Here is a 14,678-nt window from a genome sequence, read left to right as displayed (position 1 = left end):
CATTATATCTCTTAACAGTGATCACTGATTTTGATGTGACTATTGTGATTGTTTTGGGGTGCCACAAACCATGCCCATACAAGACAGTGAACTTAATTCATAATTCTGTATGTTCTGAGTGCTCCACCGACCAACCACTCCCTGATCACTATTCCTTTCCTTGACTTCCCTATTCCCTGAGACACAACAGTATTGAAATCAGGCCAGCTGATAACCCTAAAATGGCCTCTAAGTGTTCAAGTGAAAAGAAGAGTCGCACATCGCTCACTTTAAATCAGAAGCTAAAAATGATTACATTTAGTGGCCGGGCGCGGTGGCTCAAGCCTGTAATCCCAGCACTTTGGGAGGCCGAGACGGGTGGATCACGAGGTCAGGAGATCGAGACCATCCTGGCGAACACCGTGAAACCCCGTCTCTACTAAAAAATACAAAAAACTAGCCGGGCGAGGTGGCGGGCGCCTGTAGTCCCAGCTACTCGGGAGGCTGAGGCAGGAGAATGGCGTAAACCCGGGAGGCGGAGCTTGCAGTGAGCTGAGATCCGGCCACTGCACTCCAGCCCGGGCTACAGAGCGAGACTCCGTCTCAAAAAAAAAAAAAAAAAAAAAAAAAAAGATTACATTTAGTGAGGAAGGCAGTCAAAAGCCGAGATAAGCCAAAAACTAGGCCTCTTGTGCCAAACAACCATGTTAGGAATGCAAAGGAAAAGTTCTTGAAAGAATGGAAAGTGCTACTCCAGTGAACACAGAAATGATAAGAAAGCAAAACAACCTTATTGCTGAGAGAAGAAAGTTTTTATGGTCTGAATAGAAGATAAAACCAGCCACAATATTCCCTTAAGCCAAATCCTAACCCAGAGTAAGGTCTTTAGTCTCTTCCATTCTGTGAAGACTGAGAGAGCTGAGAAAGCTGCAGAAGAAAAGCCTGAAGCAGGCAGGCTGAGATTTGTTCATGAAGTTTAGGAAAGAAGTTGTCTCCAGAACACATACGTGCAAGGTGAAGCTGCAAGTGCTGATGATTCTACTGCAGAAAGTAACCCAGAAAATCTAGCTAAGATAATTGAGGAAGATGACTATACTAAACTGTTGGAAGAAGATGCCATCTAGAACTTTCATAGCCATACTCAGTCAATGCCTTCCTTTAGGGCTTTAAAGGACAGGCTGATTCTCTTATTAGGGGGTAATATAACTGCTAACTTTAAGTTGAAGCCAGTGCTCATGTACCATTCTGAAAAATCCTTGGTCCCTTAAAACTTACTAAATCTGGCCAGGTGCAGTGGCTCACACTCGTAATCCCAGCACTCTGGGAGGCTGAGGCACATGGATAACTTGAGATCAAGAGTTCAAGACCAGCCTGGCCAACATGGTGAAACCCCATCTCTACCAAAAAGTACAGAAGATTAGCTGGGCTTGGTGGCACACACCTGTAGTCCCAGCTACTCAGGAGACTGAGGTGGGAGAATTGCTTGAACTCAAGAGGCAGAGGTTGCAGTGAGCCAAGATTGCACCACTGCACCCCAGCCTGGGCAACAGAGTGAGACCCTGTCTCAAAAAAAAAATTTATACTAAATCTACTCTGCCTGTCCTTTATAAATGGAACAACAAAGCCTGAATGATAGTGCATCTGTTTTACAGCATGATTTACTGACTATTTTAAGCCCAGTGTTGAGACTTTCTACTCAGAGAAAAAGATTCCTTTCTTTTTTACTGCTCCTTGACAACACATCTTATACCCAAGAGCTCTGATGCAGTTGTCCAAGATTAATTTTGTTTTCATTAATGTTGTTTTCATTAATCTTGGACAACTGCATCAGAGTTCTCCTGTATAAGGTAACATAGCATCCATTCTGCAGCCTACGAATCAAGGAGTAATTTTACTTTCAGTTTTTTTTTTTTTTTTTTTTTTTTTTTTGAGATTTAGTTTTGTTCTGGTCACTCAGGCTGGCGTGCAGTGGCGCAATCTAGGCTCACTGCAACCTCCACCTCCCAGGTTCAAGCGATTCTTCTGCCTTAGCCTCCCCGGTAGCTGGGATTACAAGCGCCCACCATCACGCCCAGCTAATTTTTGTATTTTTAGTAGAGACAGGGTTTCGTCGTGTTGGCCAGGCTCATCTTGAACTCCTGACTTCAGGTGATCCACCCGCCTTGGTCTCCCAAAATGTTGGGATTACAGGCGTGAGCCACTGCACCCATCCAGTTCTTATTATTTAAGAAATATATTCCATAAAGCTGTAGTTGCCATCCGTAGTGATTTCTTTGATGAATCTGGGGAAAGTACATTGAAAACCTTCTGGAAATAATTCACCATTCTAAATACCATTAAGTCTGTTTGTGATTCATGGAAAGAGGTCAAAATATCAGCATTAACGGGAGTTTGGAAGAAGCTGATTCAAACCCTTGTGGATGACTCTGAGAGGTTCAAGACCTGAGTGAAGGAAGTCACTACAGATGTGGTGAAAACAGAGGGAGAACTAGAATCAGAAGTGGAGCCTGAAGATGTGACTGAATTTCCACATTCTCATAATAAAACTTTAACAGATAAGGAGTGAATTCTCATGATTGAGCAATAAAAATGGGTTTTTTTTTGTTTGTTTTTTGTTTTTTTTTGAGACGGAGTCTGGCTCTGTCGCCCAATCTGGAGTGCAGTGGCCGGATCTCAGCTCACTGCAAGCTCCACCTCCCAGGTTTATGACATTCTCCTGCCTCAGCCTCCCGAGTAGCTGGGACTACAGGTGCCCGCCACGTCGCCCGGCTAGTTTTTTTGTATTTTTTTTTAGTAGAGACGGGGTTTCAACGTGTTAGCCAGGATGATCTCGATCTCCTGACCTCGTGATCCGCCCATCTCGGCCTCCCAAAGTGCTGGGATTACAGGCTTGAGCCACCGCGCTCGGCAAAAATGGTTTGTTGATATGGAATCTGTTCTTTCCTGGTAAGGATGCTATGAACACTGCTGAAATGACAACAAAGGATTTAGAATTTTACATAAACTTAGTTTACAAAACAGCTTCAAGGTTTGAGAGTATTGCCTCCAATTTTGAAAGAAGTTCTACCGTGGCATCAAACAGCATCACATGCTACAGAGAAATCAATGCAATAAACATTGTTATCTATTATAAGAAATTGCCACAGCTGGCCGGGCACAGTGGCTCACACCTGTAATCCCAACACTTTGGGAGGCCAAGGCAGGTGGATTGCTTGAGTCCGGAAGTTTGAGACCAGCCTGGACAACATGGTAAAACCCTGTCTCTATAAGAAATTGCCATAGCCATCCCAGCCTTCAGCAAACACCTCCCTTATCAGTCAGCAGCCATCAAGACTTCTACAGGCCAAAAGATTACAGCTAACTGAAGCCTCAGATGATTATTAGCATTTTTTACCAATAAAATAATTTTAAATTCAGATATATACATTGTGTTTTTAGACATAATGCTATTGTACACTTAATAGACTACAGTATAGTGTAAACAAAACATTCACTCGGAAATCAAAAAATTCATATGACTCACTTAATGTGATATTCACTTTTATTGCAGTGGTCTTGAGCTAAACCAGCAATATCTCTGAGGTGTGCCTGTACATCAGTTCATAAGTGCCTAGAGGGTCTTGCCATTGAAGTTACGATAAATTCTTTTGAACTAAATAATTCTTTTATGAAGCAGGCAGTTCCCACATTTAATTATTTGTTTTAATAAATTTTTATATTATTTCATTTATTTTAAATCCTAGGATTTAAGGCACATCTTTCAGAGCTTTTGCAATATGTTAATCCAGTCTCGAGCCCTGACACTGCTACTTGTGAATAGTATAACCATGGAAGACAGAAAATGGTGAAATTAGTGAAAATTAGTGAATGCCTAGTGCTGGTGAAGGGTACTGGTCATGGGGAATGGGAAATGACTGTAGGTGGGCAATGTTCTAACATTAGAAAATGGGCAAATTTTGTGGTATGTAAATCATGCATCAATAAAACCTTTTTAAAAATAGCATAACCATGGACAAATTAACAAATTAGTGACATATTAAACCTTGGCTTTTTATCATTAAAAAGGATGCATAATAACTTTATAAGATTGTTATAAACATTGAAAGAAATACTGAAGGACTTAGCACAATTCCTGGCGCAAATGCACTGGCTTACAAGTGTATATTACCATGTATATTTTGTTTTTATTAAGTACCCTCCTCATTAGTGTTATTGTTTTCCTGTGTGTAGATCTTTTATAAAACAAAGAATGTAGCTGGGCACAGTGGCTCACACCTGTAATCCCAGCATTTTGGGCGGGGGCCTGAGGTGGGTGGATCACTTGAGGTCAGGAGTTCAAGACCAGCCTGGTCCAAAATGGTGAAACACTATCTCTACTAAAAATACACAAAGTAGCCGGGCGAGGTAGTGGACGCCTATAATCCCAGCTACTAAGGAGGCTGAGGCAGGAGAATCACTTGAACCTGGGAGGTGCAGGTTGAAGCGAGTGAAGATCACACCACTGCACTCCAGCCTGGGCGACAGAGCGAGACACTGTCTCAAAAACAAAAACAAGAACAAAGAATGCATGCCAAAATTTGTGACTAAACAAATCCGAGTGGGATACCTTTTACGTCATAAATATAGAAATAAGATGTCACAGATGTATACATTTTTCTGATATTAAAGGTTTAAAGAATGCAGTGATTACAACACTGTTGATGCACAAAGCTACTATCCGGTCATCCCAAGGCTGATAAAAATGTTTTAAAAGTTACAGATTTGACTTATTCTAAAAGACAAACAGTGATGAGTAAAGAGTTAAATTTAGATTAAAACACTCATTTTGAAAACCAATTTGATATTGGTTAAGACTTCTGTAAGATTATGTCATATTTTTAAGTGATGAACAGAAACAAGAAAGGGTGGTCAATTGTTCTGATCTTCCAAGATAAGCTAGAAACAGTAAAGTTTTGAAGAAGATGGTTGCCGCCAGTGATAAATCATTATTGTCTATAATGAGACAGAAGTGTCAAAGTTCAGAGTGTATAACTCTAACCATTTGGAGACTTAAGAAAAAGCAAGAATCTGGCCAGACATGGTGGTTTATACCTATAATCCCAGAGCTTTGGGAGGCCAAGGCAGGAGGATCGCTTGAGGCTAGGAGTTCTTCAAGACCAGCCTGAGCAACATAGTGAGACCCCATCTGCATAAAAAAATAAAAATAGGCCGGGTGCGGTGGCTCATGCCTATAATCCCAACACTTTGGGAGGCTGAGACGGGCTGATCATGAGGTCAAGAGTTTGAGACCAGCCTGGCCAACATGGTGAAACCCCGTCTCTACTAAAAATACAAAAATTATCTGGGTGCAGTGGTGGGCGCCTGTAATATCAGCTATTTGGGAGGCTGAGGCAAGAGAATCGCTTGAACCTGGCAGGTGGAAGTTGCAGTGAGCCGAGATTGCACCACTGCACTCCAGCCTGGGTGACAGAGCAAGACTCTGTCTCGGAAAAAATAAATAAATAAATAAATAAATAAATAAAAATAAAAAATTAGGCGGGTGTGGGGGCATGCATCTGTAGCTCCAGCTGCTCGGGAGGCTGCAGCAGAGGATAGCTTGAGCCCAGGAATTTGTGGCTGCAGTGACCTATGATCATACCACTGCACTGCAGCCTGGGCAGCTGAGGGAGACCTTTCCTCTAAAAAGTAAAAAAAAAAAAAAAAAAAATTAATTTTTTTAGAAAGCAAGAACTTTAGGTTCACAATTGAATATAATATCGATTAGTCATACATTTTTAGTCCTCCTCCTACATCATTTATTTATAACTTTTGACAGTGTTGGCTACTTTTTCCTTCTTGAAACTCTCCTGGGGCATTCTGAGATGTTGGTCTTAGTCTCGTTGCTAATTTCATGCCTATTCAATTTCAGTTTCTTTTTTTACTTCTTCTTGGTATTTTCAAAGAATTAAATCTTTTATCTTCTTACTTCTCATTCTTTGAACTCTGTTTCATTCTTATGACTTTATCATTAATGATTCCTAAAATTGTCAGTCTAAACCCTATTCCTTTTCCCTTTCCCTCAATATACATTTATTATTCTGTGACAGTAGGCACAGATAGGATCCCTACTTTTGCAGTTTACAGTCTGGAGATACAGAGAAGAAAACAAGTAATGGTAGTATTTAAGTTCTATGAAAGTGAGGTATATGATCTTATAAAAACACATAAAAAGCCCTTACCTTCTCTGCATTGCCAGGACATGGCAGGTGTGGGGGATAGGGCGGGGGGTAGCCATGCAGAGATGGCAAGATGAAGTGGCCCGTGTGGTTGGGAGACTGGTTATATTGAACAAATAAATACACTGATTGAATAAATAAGTAATTGTATTGAGGGGTAATAAATAATTAACATAGACCAGGTTTCCCACTATTGAAGAAGAAAATATCTACAAACCTAGAAAGGAAGAAGGCTAAAAATAATCCTGAAGTATCAGATTGGAGTTGTTGAATTGATGTTGGAAAGTATGCATTTATGGTAGATGTATATGCTATACACACACAAATAAATATAGAATTAGTCACAGGTGCGTGTGTGTGCATATATGCATGTACGTATACACCTGCACAGATTTTCAAGCTCGGTGTTTACTGAGAGAGCCTAAAAATGATGCACCCAAGTAACAAGAACACCCTGAGGTGCAAGATCTTTATACCTAAAGGCTGTCCTCCACTAAAAGGAATTAGGGCCTTTTGGGGAAAGGGCTGATTCCAAGGCTAGGTCAGAAGAAGTATGAGGTGAACCTGGAACATCTCATGCCATAAATTAAGGCAAGCTCAAAAATTGATGTGGGTATGTTATAACACACACACCGCACACACACACACACCTGAAAGACTTCTCACTCACCAAATCTGAGATAATTTGACTGTTGAAATAAATGATGATAGTAATAGATTACAACCCACTGAACAATACAGAAATCTATGACTGAGTAAATAAGTGAATAAATAAGAAAAGCTTTTCCTTACAGCGAAACACCAACTAATAAATATAAAAAGAATGATGGACATGGAATATCTCTGTTTGACAACTATCATAGTGGTTAGTTGTTAGTGGAGGCTACAGCTGATGGGTTGATAAACGATTGATGAGGAATGGAATATTGACAATCTCAGAATAGCTCTTATACTAAAAGTAATCAATTACTGTGTAGAAATCTACAGACAACAACACATTCAGATGATCAAGGTTACCATCACCAGTAGTGGGATAGATCAACATCATTTGCCCTCTGATGTGATACACTGAGAAAGGCATAGCATCATTTCTCTGGTATTCCTGCTAAGAAAATACGACTTGAGTCTAGATCATAAAGAAACATCAGACACCGTGCTGTAGAATTTAAGGCCTGTTCTCTTTAAAATAGTCGAGGACATGATAGGTAGGGATAGAACAGACATAGATAGCAACAATAGGAATTATTCCTGTTTAGAAGAACATGAAGAGACAGGACAACTAAATATAACATGTCTTCCATGATGTTCTGGTACCAGAAAGAATAAAGAAATATTATTGAGACAAATGGCAAAATTAAATGAGGTCTTGGACTTGGAGCGTAGTGTTGCTATCAATGTTGATTTCCTGACTTAAAAGGCTGTATGGTGGTTATGTAGGAAATATTCTTCTTGGGGGAACTATACTTTGCAGTATTTAGGGGTAATGAGGTATCATGTCTTCAGCTTGCTCTTAAGTAGTTCTGAAAAAGATTTATGATAATAGGTATATATTTATAGAGAGAAAGAAAGGGAAAAAGGCTGATAAGGCAAATACAGTAAAAAATGTTAACAGTTGGCAATCTGAGTCAAGGTATTTGGAAATTCTTTGTACAGTTTCTGGAAGTTTGAAATTATACATGTGAAATTACACATGCATGCACACACGCATATGTATACACACACATATATACACACACAATCTGGGATTATTTCTTTGTATGTATGTGTATACACACACAATTATTCAATCAGCGTATGTATTTGTTCAATGTAACTTGCGTATGTATATATACACACACACAAATGGAAGGAGGACTTATGTCAGATTGAGGCTACAGGGAATAATTTTGTTAGGAAGTGATCCCTAAACTGAGATCTAAACAGTGTCAACAATAACTACTTAAGGGTCTGTAAGCTTCCTGAGAGGACAGATTTTTTTCAGTTTAGTTTTTATTTTGTCTTGTTTTTAGTGGTTGGCATTTAAACATTGTTGACTGAATGCGTGAATAGGAAAAAAAACTGAAAGAAGTTTGGTATGACTGGAAGTTAGAACGTGAGTGGGGTAGTGGCAAGAAATTAGGCTGGAGAGGTAATCCGGGAACAGACAATGTAGTAGGATCTCAAGAAATATGTATTTGGTGTGCTTATAAACAAAAATTTTGAAAAATTACCCAAATGGCTTGGGAAATGGAAGCTATCTACTTCATCCCAAGTGATAACAAGTTAGGAAACAGTTCTGATCTGGCCATGTAAATTATTTAGTGTTAAATTTCTTTTGAAATAGCCGAATATGTTAACTAATTAGATAGAACTTTCATGCTTTAAGTTAAATTAGTGAATTTTTATGGAAATTCTCACCAGTTGTCAGGATTTTTCATATATGTGTATGCTTTTATACTTAAGATCAGTAGGTTTAAATCATTTATACCTTAATCCAGCTTTAAGTGCTGCTGAGACAACTGTTAGAAACTTATGGTTCAGTATATATTCCAGGAAACAAACCCTGTTAAGTTCATATCTACCTTTGTCAGTTCTACTTTCCTTTTTCCATATACCCAAATTGCTTAATTTATTTGTATTTTAAGTATTATTTCAATAAATAATTTATTAGGGAAAATGTGACTACAAAACAATTTTCAATGGTCCCTTTGCATTTTTGTCTTGCTGCTATGTAATCTCAAATGACTAAGATATTCTGTAGAAATAGGGAATTTACATGTAAGAAGGAAAATTTAGTTATTTCAGTATTCTTAGTAAATTAATTTTTGGAAAAGGCATAATACTTCTCAACAAGAAATAGGACAGTTTTTGCATAGATTTTTACTCCCTCAAAATACTTGTTTTATTTGTCGCAAAATTGGACAAAGTAGAATCTTTTTAGAATTAAGAACTTATTTAAGGTACATAAACCTGCAAAACTCATAAATGAATGTGAAATATAAGAAATCTTGAGAAATGCTCAAATGCATTCTTGCAATTATCATATAGGCATTTAAAAGGAAATTGTTAAAGCACTTATTTTATAAATACTTACAATATTGCTCTTTATTTTTCTTAATAAATTGCTAGGCGCTTGGAGGTGTCCCAGGAAGTCAGCCATTACTCCCCAGTGGAATGGATCCAACTCGACAACAAGGTGACTACTCTAAAGTAAAAGGGAAATTGATGTGCAGAACCATAGAGGAAATTCTTTTATCTCTTAAGGAAAATTGTATTTGTATAAGTAAATCTCCTATAGTTATACCAGTTGCGTTTTTCTAGGTAACATGGCCAAATGATTTATATTTCCAGCTCACTTAATTATGCATGATAGTGAGGGTAGTGATAACATAAGAAAAAGAATACGTGAAGATCCCAAAATCCATATTTTAATTAATAATTCTAAAACCTTTTATATAACATCTAACAAATAGGAAGCTAAGTGATAATATCACTTATTATTTCTTTTGCCTTTTTCAGATACAGGCTTTAGCCCATCTAAAAGATGAGCAGAAGGAAAGAAGGTGCTAAGCAGCAAGGGGCTTGATTAGTTTAACAATCTCAATAATCAAATCCTTCCAGAGATACTTAGGAACCACAGATATGTAATGCTCTATCGTACTGTTCCATGGAAAGAGGAGCAAATGGTGTTAGAGAATTAATTCACCACAGAATAGGGAGAAAATTTCAGTCAAGACATTAATAGAGAGTGTGGGTAGGTAGTGGTAAGAGGTGGAAAAGTGGTCTGGAAGGCAAGGTAAGATGGTGTCAGTACTCAGACACTTGGTAAATGAGACAATAACACCCAGGAGGGAGGAAGCCGCTAGCCTGTGGTTTAGTAGTCATGCTCATTACTTGGCTAATATCTTCATACTTTTTTTAGGACATCCAAATATGGGTGGGCCAATGCAGAGAATGACTCCTCCAAGAGGAATGGTGCCCTTAGGACCACAGGTAAATAATCAGTGCATATTTACAATAGCAAAGACATGGAACCAACCCAAATGCCCATCAATGATAGACTGGGTAAAGAAAATGTGGTACATGTATACCATGGAATACCATGCAGCCATAAAAAGGAATGCGATTATGTCCTTTGCAGGGACATGGATGAAGCTGGAAGCCATAATCCTCAGCAAACTAAAACAGAAACAGGAAACCAAGCACTGCATGTTCTCACAACAAGAACACATGGACACAGGGAGGGGAACAACACACACCAGGGCCAGTCAGGAGGGTGGAAAGCAAGGGGAAGGAGTGCATTAGGACAAATCACTGATGCATGCAGGGCTTAAAACCTAGATGACAGGTTAATAGGTGCAGAAACTACCATGGTGTACATATACCTATGTAACAAACCTACACATTCTGCACTTGTATCCGGAAACTTAAAGTAAAATAAATAAATAAATAATAAAACTGAACACTGAAAAAAAAAAATTAGTGCAGAAACCTAGATGCTGAGCTTCTTGCTCCTTCATATATGTAAACAAACTATGTTATTTGCTGGCTATGAGAATATGCATTATAGGCTTCATATAACATAGTTGTTAGACTCATGAGGACATAACATTTGTGACATGCCAAATCGATATAACAGCAAACCATACTTTAACAGCGTGCTATCATTTAAGCCTTTAATTTATTTGAGAAAATACACTGTATGGAAATACATTATAATAATTACTATTCAAAAGGTAACTGTTACCCTTTTCTTAGTTATGCTGGGGAGATGGTCAAGTTAAATAAAACCCAGTTGGCTGGGTGCAGTGGCTCACGCCTATAATCCCAGCACTTTGGGAGGCCGAGGCAGGCGGATCACTTGAGGTCAGGAGTTTGAGACCAGCCTGGCCAACATGGTGAAACCCCGTCTCTACAAAAAATACAAAAAGTAAGCCAGGCGAGGTGGCAGGTGACTGTAATCCCAGCTACTCGGGAGGCTGAGACAGGAGAATCGCTTAAACCTGGGAGGCGGAGTTTGCAGTCAGCAGAGATTGCGCCATTGCACTCCAGCCTGGGGAACAATAGCAAAAACTCAATCTCAAAATAATAATAATAAAAATAATACATAAATAAATAAAACCCAGTTGATTGAAAATATTAAAGAGTAAGTATAAAATATATTTCCGTAAATCCTAAAGATTGTCATTGACAATTTATTCTGTACAACCATTTCATTATAGAATGGGAAAACAGTAGAAAACCACTTAGAAATAAACATTAAAATGGGTCTTACTGAACAAGCATAATACTATCAGTATATATCAGATGTTAGATGACTTCTCTATAAAATTTCCCAGAAGTATACACTGAGGTTGAACCTGTTCTAGCTGTTGGTGACATTTTAAGCATGCTGTTCCAGGATATCATGCATTTTAGCTAAAACATCCTTTTGTCTCTCTCAGGAAAATTGCTTGGGGTAGAAATTAATTTTATAATGTCATTTTTCAAAGAAACTAATTTAAAATCCAGAATTTTAAATTTCTACCTCGTGGGTCAGAGATTAACATGTCATAAAGCTGGTTAAAAGAATGAACTTACTCATTTTTCCTTTCCAAGAAACAGCATTATGAGCAGTACTTTGGAGCTTGTTTTGTATATCTATTTTTTAAAAGTTAAGCTGATGTTTTGCTGTGCTCCCAACAGACTAAAAAAATTGAGAACTCAACACCCAGATAATGTGACTCAGACCTACATACAATAGTACATGTTGTATTATGTGTTCGTATTGTATATATGTATTGTTTCTAACAACATAAAATTATATATATTAACTATATTGAAACATGGGGTTCATTTAGCCAGACTTTTTGGAGATGCCATATTATATGAAAAAACCCCACTATATAAATATAGTTCCAAGGAAAGAGGAACAAATGTTGTCACATAAATATATGTGGCAGCCTCAAAGCCAGAAGAAACCAATTTCTTTTATTTAGGCTCAGTTATTTTCAATGGATTTTCTTAAGAGCTAATGAAACTCTCATTTAGATATTTGAATTATTCTTACCTATTTCTATTCATATTAGGAATGATGATACATGTTAACCAATCATCATTAAGCTATTAATAATAAGAATTTATAAGTTCCATAGGCATTTTATTGGCTAAGTACACTTTTAGTCTTTAATAAACTAAGCCAACAAATCTGGCTGTTAAAGGATTTTTTTCCAAAAGATTTTCTTAATAAATACATTTAAATATACACAAAAACTTCATGCCTATAATTTTGTTACTATTCTTTATTCACTTATTTTTCAGCTAGCTGCTCTTTAAATTGTTATCATACCTCTATTATTAGTATTAGGTTTTAATACTTCAAAAACTAGAGTCTGATTTAAAAATCAGTTTTACAGTATTTACAGCACAGTAAATTACAATAGAAAATAAGAAAGTTTCTATTTCTGGTAAGCTCTTATTGATGACAATTTTTTGGATTTTTAAAACCAGAGAGAGTGGTTTATTTCATTTGGATTGGCAGTGTTCTTACTATTTCTATATAATATGATGGAAATCAAGTGTTCTGGTATGAATTTACCTCAGAAATAAGAAATGCCTACAGTAACTTTTTAAAATCACAATACAAAAAATATAAGGATTAAAGGAAATTATTTATACATACTTTTCATGTTTAAGTGAAAGCAGGAGTCATATTTATATGATGGTACAATAAAAAAGGGTCAGGTAAAATAGTTTGGAATCAGGAGAATCTTATGACGTATTTATTTCATAAGACCTGGTATATAAAACATATAAACATATACACTATAAACTGTGAAATTTGTAATAATGGTTAGCTGTGTTTCTTGAGAGATAATGGAAAAACAACTCTCATAACAGACATTTAATCATACAGATGCTGTCCAAGAGCAGAAGATATCTGCCTTATTTTTAGTTGTATTGTAGAAAAAGTCTCTGAAATATTGTCTCTAGATTTATGCGCAAACAAAATACACATTTCTTTTTTATCATAGATATTATTTCCATAACTTTTTGAGCTTAAGATCAGTGTGGTACAGGGGGACAGTAGTTATCTATTAGAACAACTGAATTCCTAAAACAAAGAAATATGTAAATCTAATTATTCTTAGATTATGTTGATTTGAGCAAAGTGCATACATAGAATATAGTTAACATATGATTAATACTTATTGCATATATGAAGAAATAAAGGTTTGCTCCAAATCTAGGCATACTTTTCCCTACCCCTTAATCTGTTTTAAATCTAAATGCAGTGGTGCGACATTATTTTTAAAGTGAAAATATATTAGTATCCTTTCAATAAAAAAACAAAACTACCTATTTAATCAAAAAAAATATATTTTCTAATGTCATATATGAAACCAGTTTTCTACTTGGTTTTGTAATAAGATGTACTTAGCTAACCTATGTTCTTAAGGGCAGTAAGTGCCGTGTGATTAACCAAAACTACCCAACTAGTTTTACTTTCTCTAGAAATCTGAAGAATAAAGAAGTTATATACAAGTAGGAACATATGATTTCCAAATAAGATACTTGGAGTGGAAAAATGGTGAGGTGGCAATATATGTATGATAGGCTCTCAGGTAAGGAGAGAGTAAACTGATTCTATATTTTCAGATCTATGATGGGCAGTAGAATTTAGCTCAGTACAGGGAAGAACTTTCTAGAAATTAAATTGCCCAACCATGGAAAGACTTCATAAACTTTCCAAGCAGAATCTGAATAGCCATTTTGTCAGGAACGTTGCAGTGGGAGAGAGATTAGACCAGATGGAATTGTATAGTTGCCATCAGCTTTAAAATTCAGTGATTCTAAATTAGGTCTTCCCATTCTGCCTTTGTTGATAGCACGTGGAAAGCAAGTTGTTATTCTTTCTTTTCTTTCTTTTTGCTTTAGATTATTCACTAAATGAAAATATTTTGCAAATCTATCAAGCATATATTGAAAAATTTTTACTCATTTACTGGGACAATTCAGTTCAACTAGCTCATCGTTCATGGAAGGCCTACTGTGTGCCAGGCACCATACTTGAACACTGGGTATACAAAGATGAGTAACTTAGATATGCTGCCTTCAAGGTACTTACTGTTTAGCAGGAAGTGTAGATACACAAAGAAAAACCGTTACATAATGGGGAAAGTCTAGATAATAAATATACGTAGTTTTTGTGGAGCCATTACATAAAAAGGCAAGTAATTCTGTTAGAGTTGACGGCTATGGAAGCTAGTGAAAAGAGGACTCATTTAAGCTGGTTTCCTATTAACAGTGGTAAAAGAAAAAAAAGAATTAGCAGTTACAGTTTTTGAGCACCAAATACCGTGCTTTTAATTCACTAAGTACTATGACAGGTGCTTTATATTTCATTTTATTCTCCAACAAGCCTATAAGGGAGATAATATTATCACTTTACAAATAAGGATTGGGAGAATCATTTGTCCAAGATCATACACATAGAGAGAGAGATGCAGAGAAAATGGGGCAGTG

General features: G+C 36.9%; 1 protein-coding gene across 50 annotated transcripts in view; it reads left to right on the top strand.

Moving 5' to 3' along the window:
* The window catches only part of SSBP2 (single stranded DNA binding protein 2), a 329,283-nt gene that overhangs the window by 265,264 nt on the left and 49,341 nt on the right, over window positions 1-14,678 (top strand). For all 50 annotated transcript variants that reach the window (XR_012413808.1, XR_012413807.1, XR_012413804.1 and 47 more), the window contains 2 exons: window positions 9,303-9,369; window positions 10,096-10,166. Coding sequence is in view for 45 of the 50 variants with exons in the window: in XM_073993723.1 (XP_073849824.1) it covers window positions 9,303-9,369; window positions 10,096-10,166 (138 nt within the window). In the remaining 5 variants the exon portion in view is untranslated. The remainder of the gene's footprint in view (window positions 1-9,302; window positions 9,370-10,095; window positions 10,167-14,678) is intronic.

The sequence above is a fragment of the Macaca fascicularis genome, chromosome 6, assembly GCF_037993035.2.
Source record: "Macaca fascicularis isolate 582-1 chromosome 6, T2T-MFA8v1.1".
NCBI lineage: Eukaryota > Metazoa > Chordata > Mammalia > Primates > Cercopithecidae > Macaca > Macaca fascicularis.
This window is presented reverse-complemented; position numbering and strand designations above follow the sequence as displayed.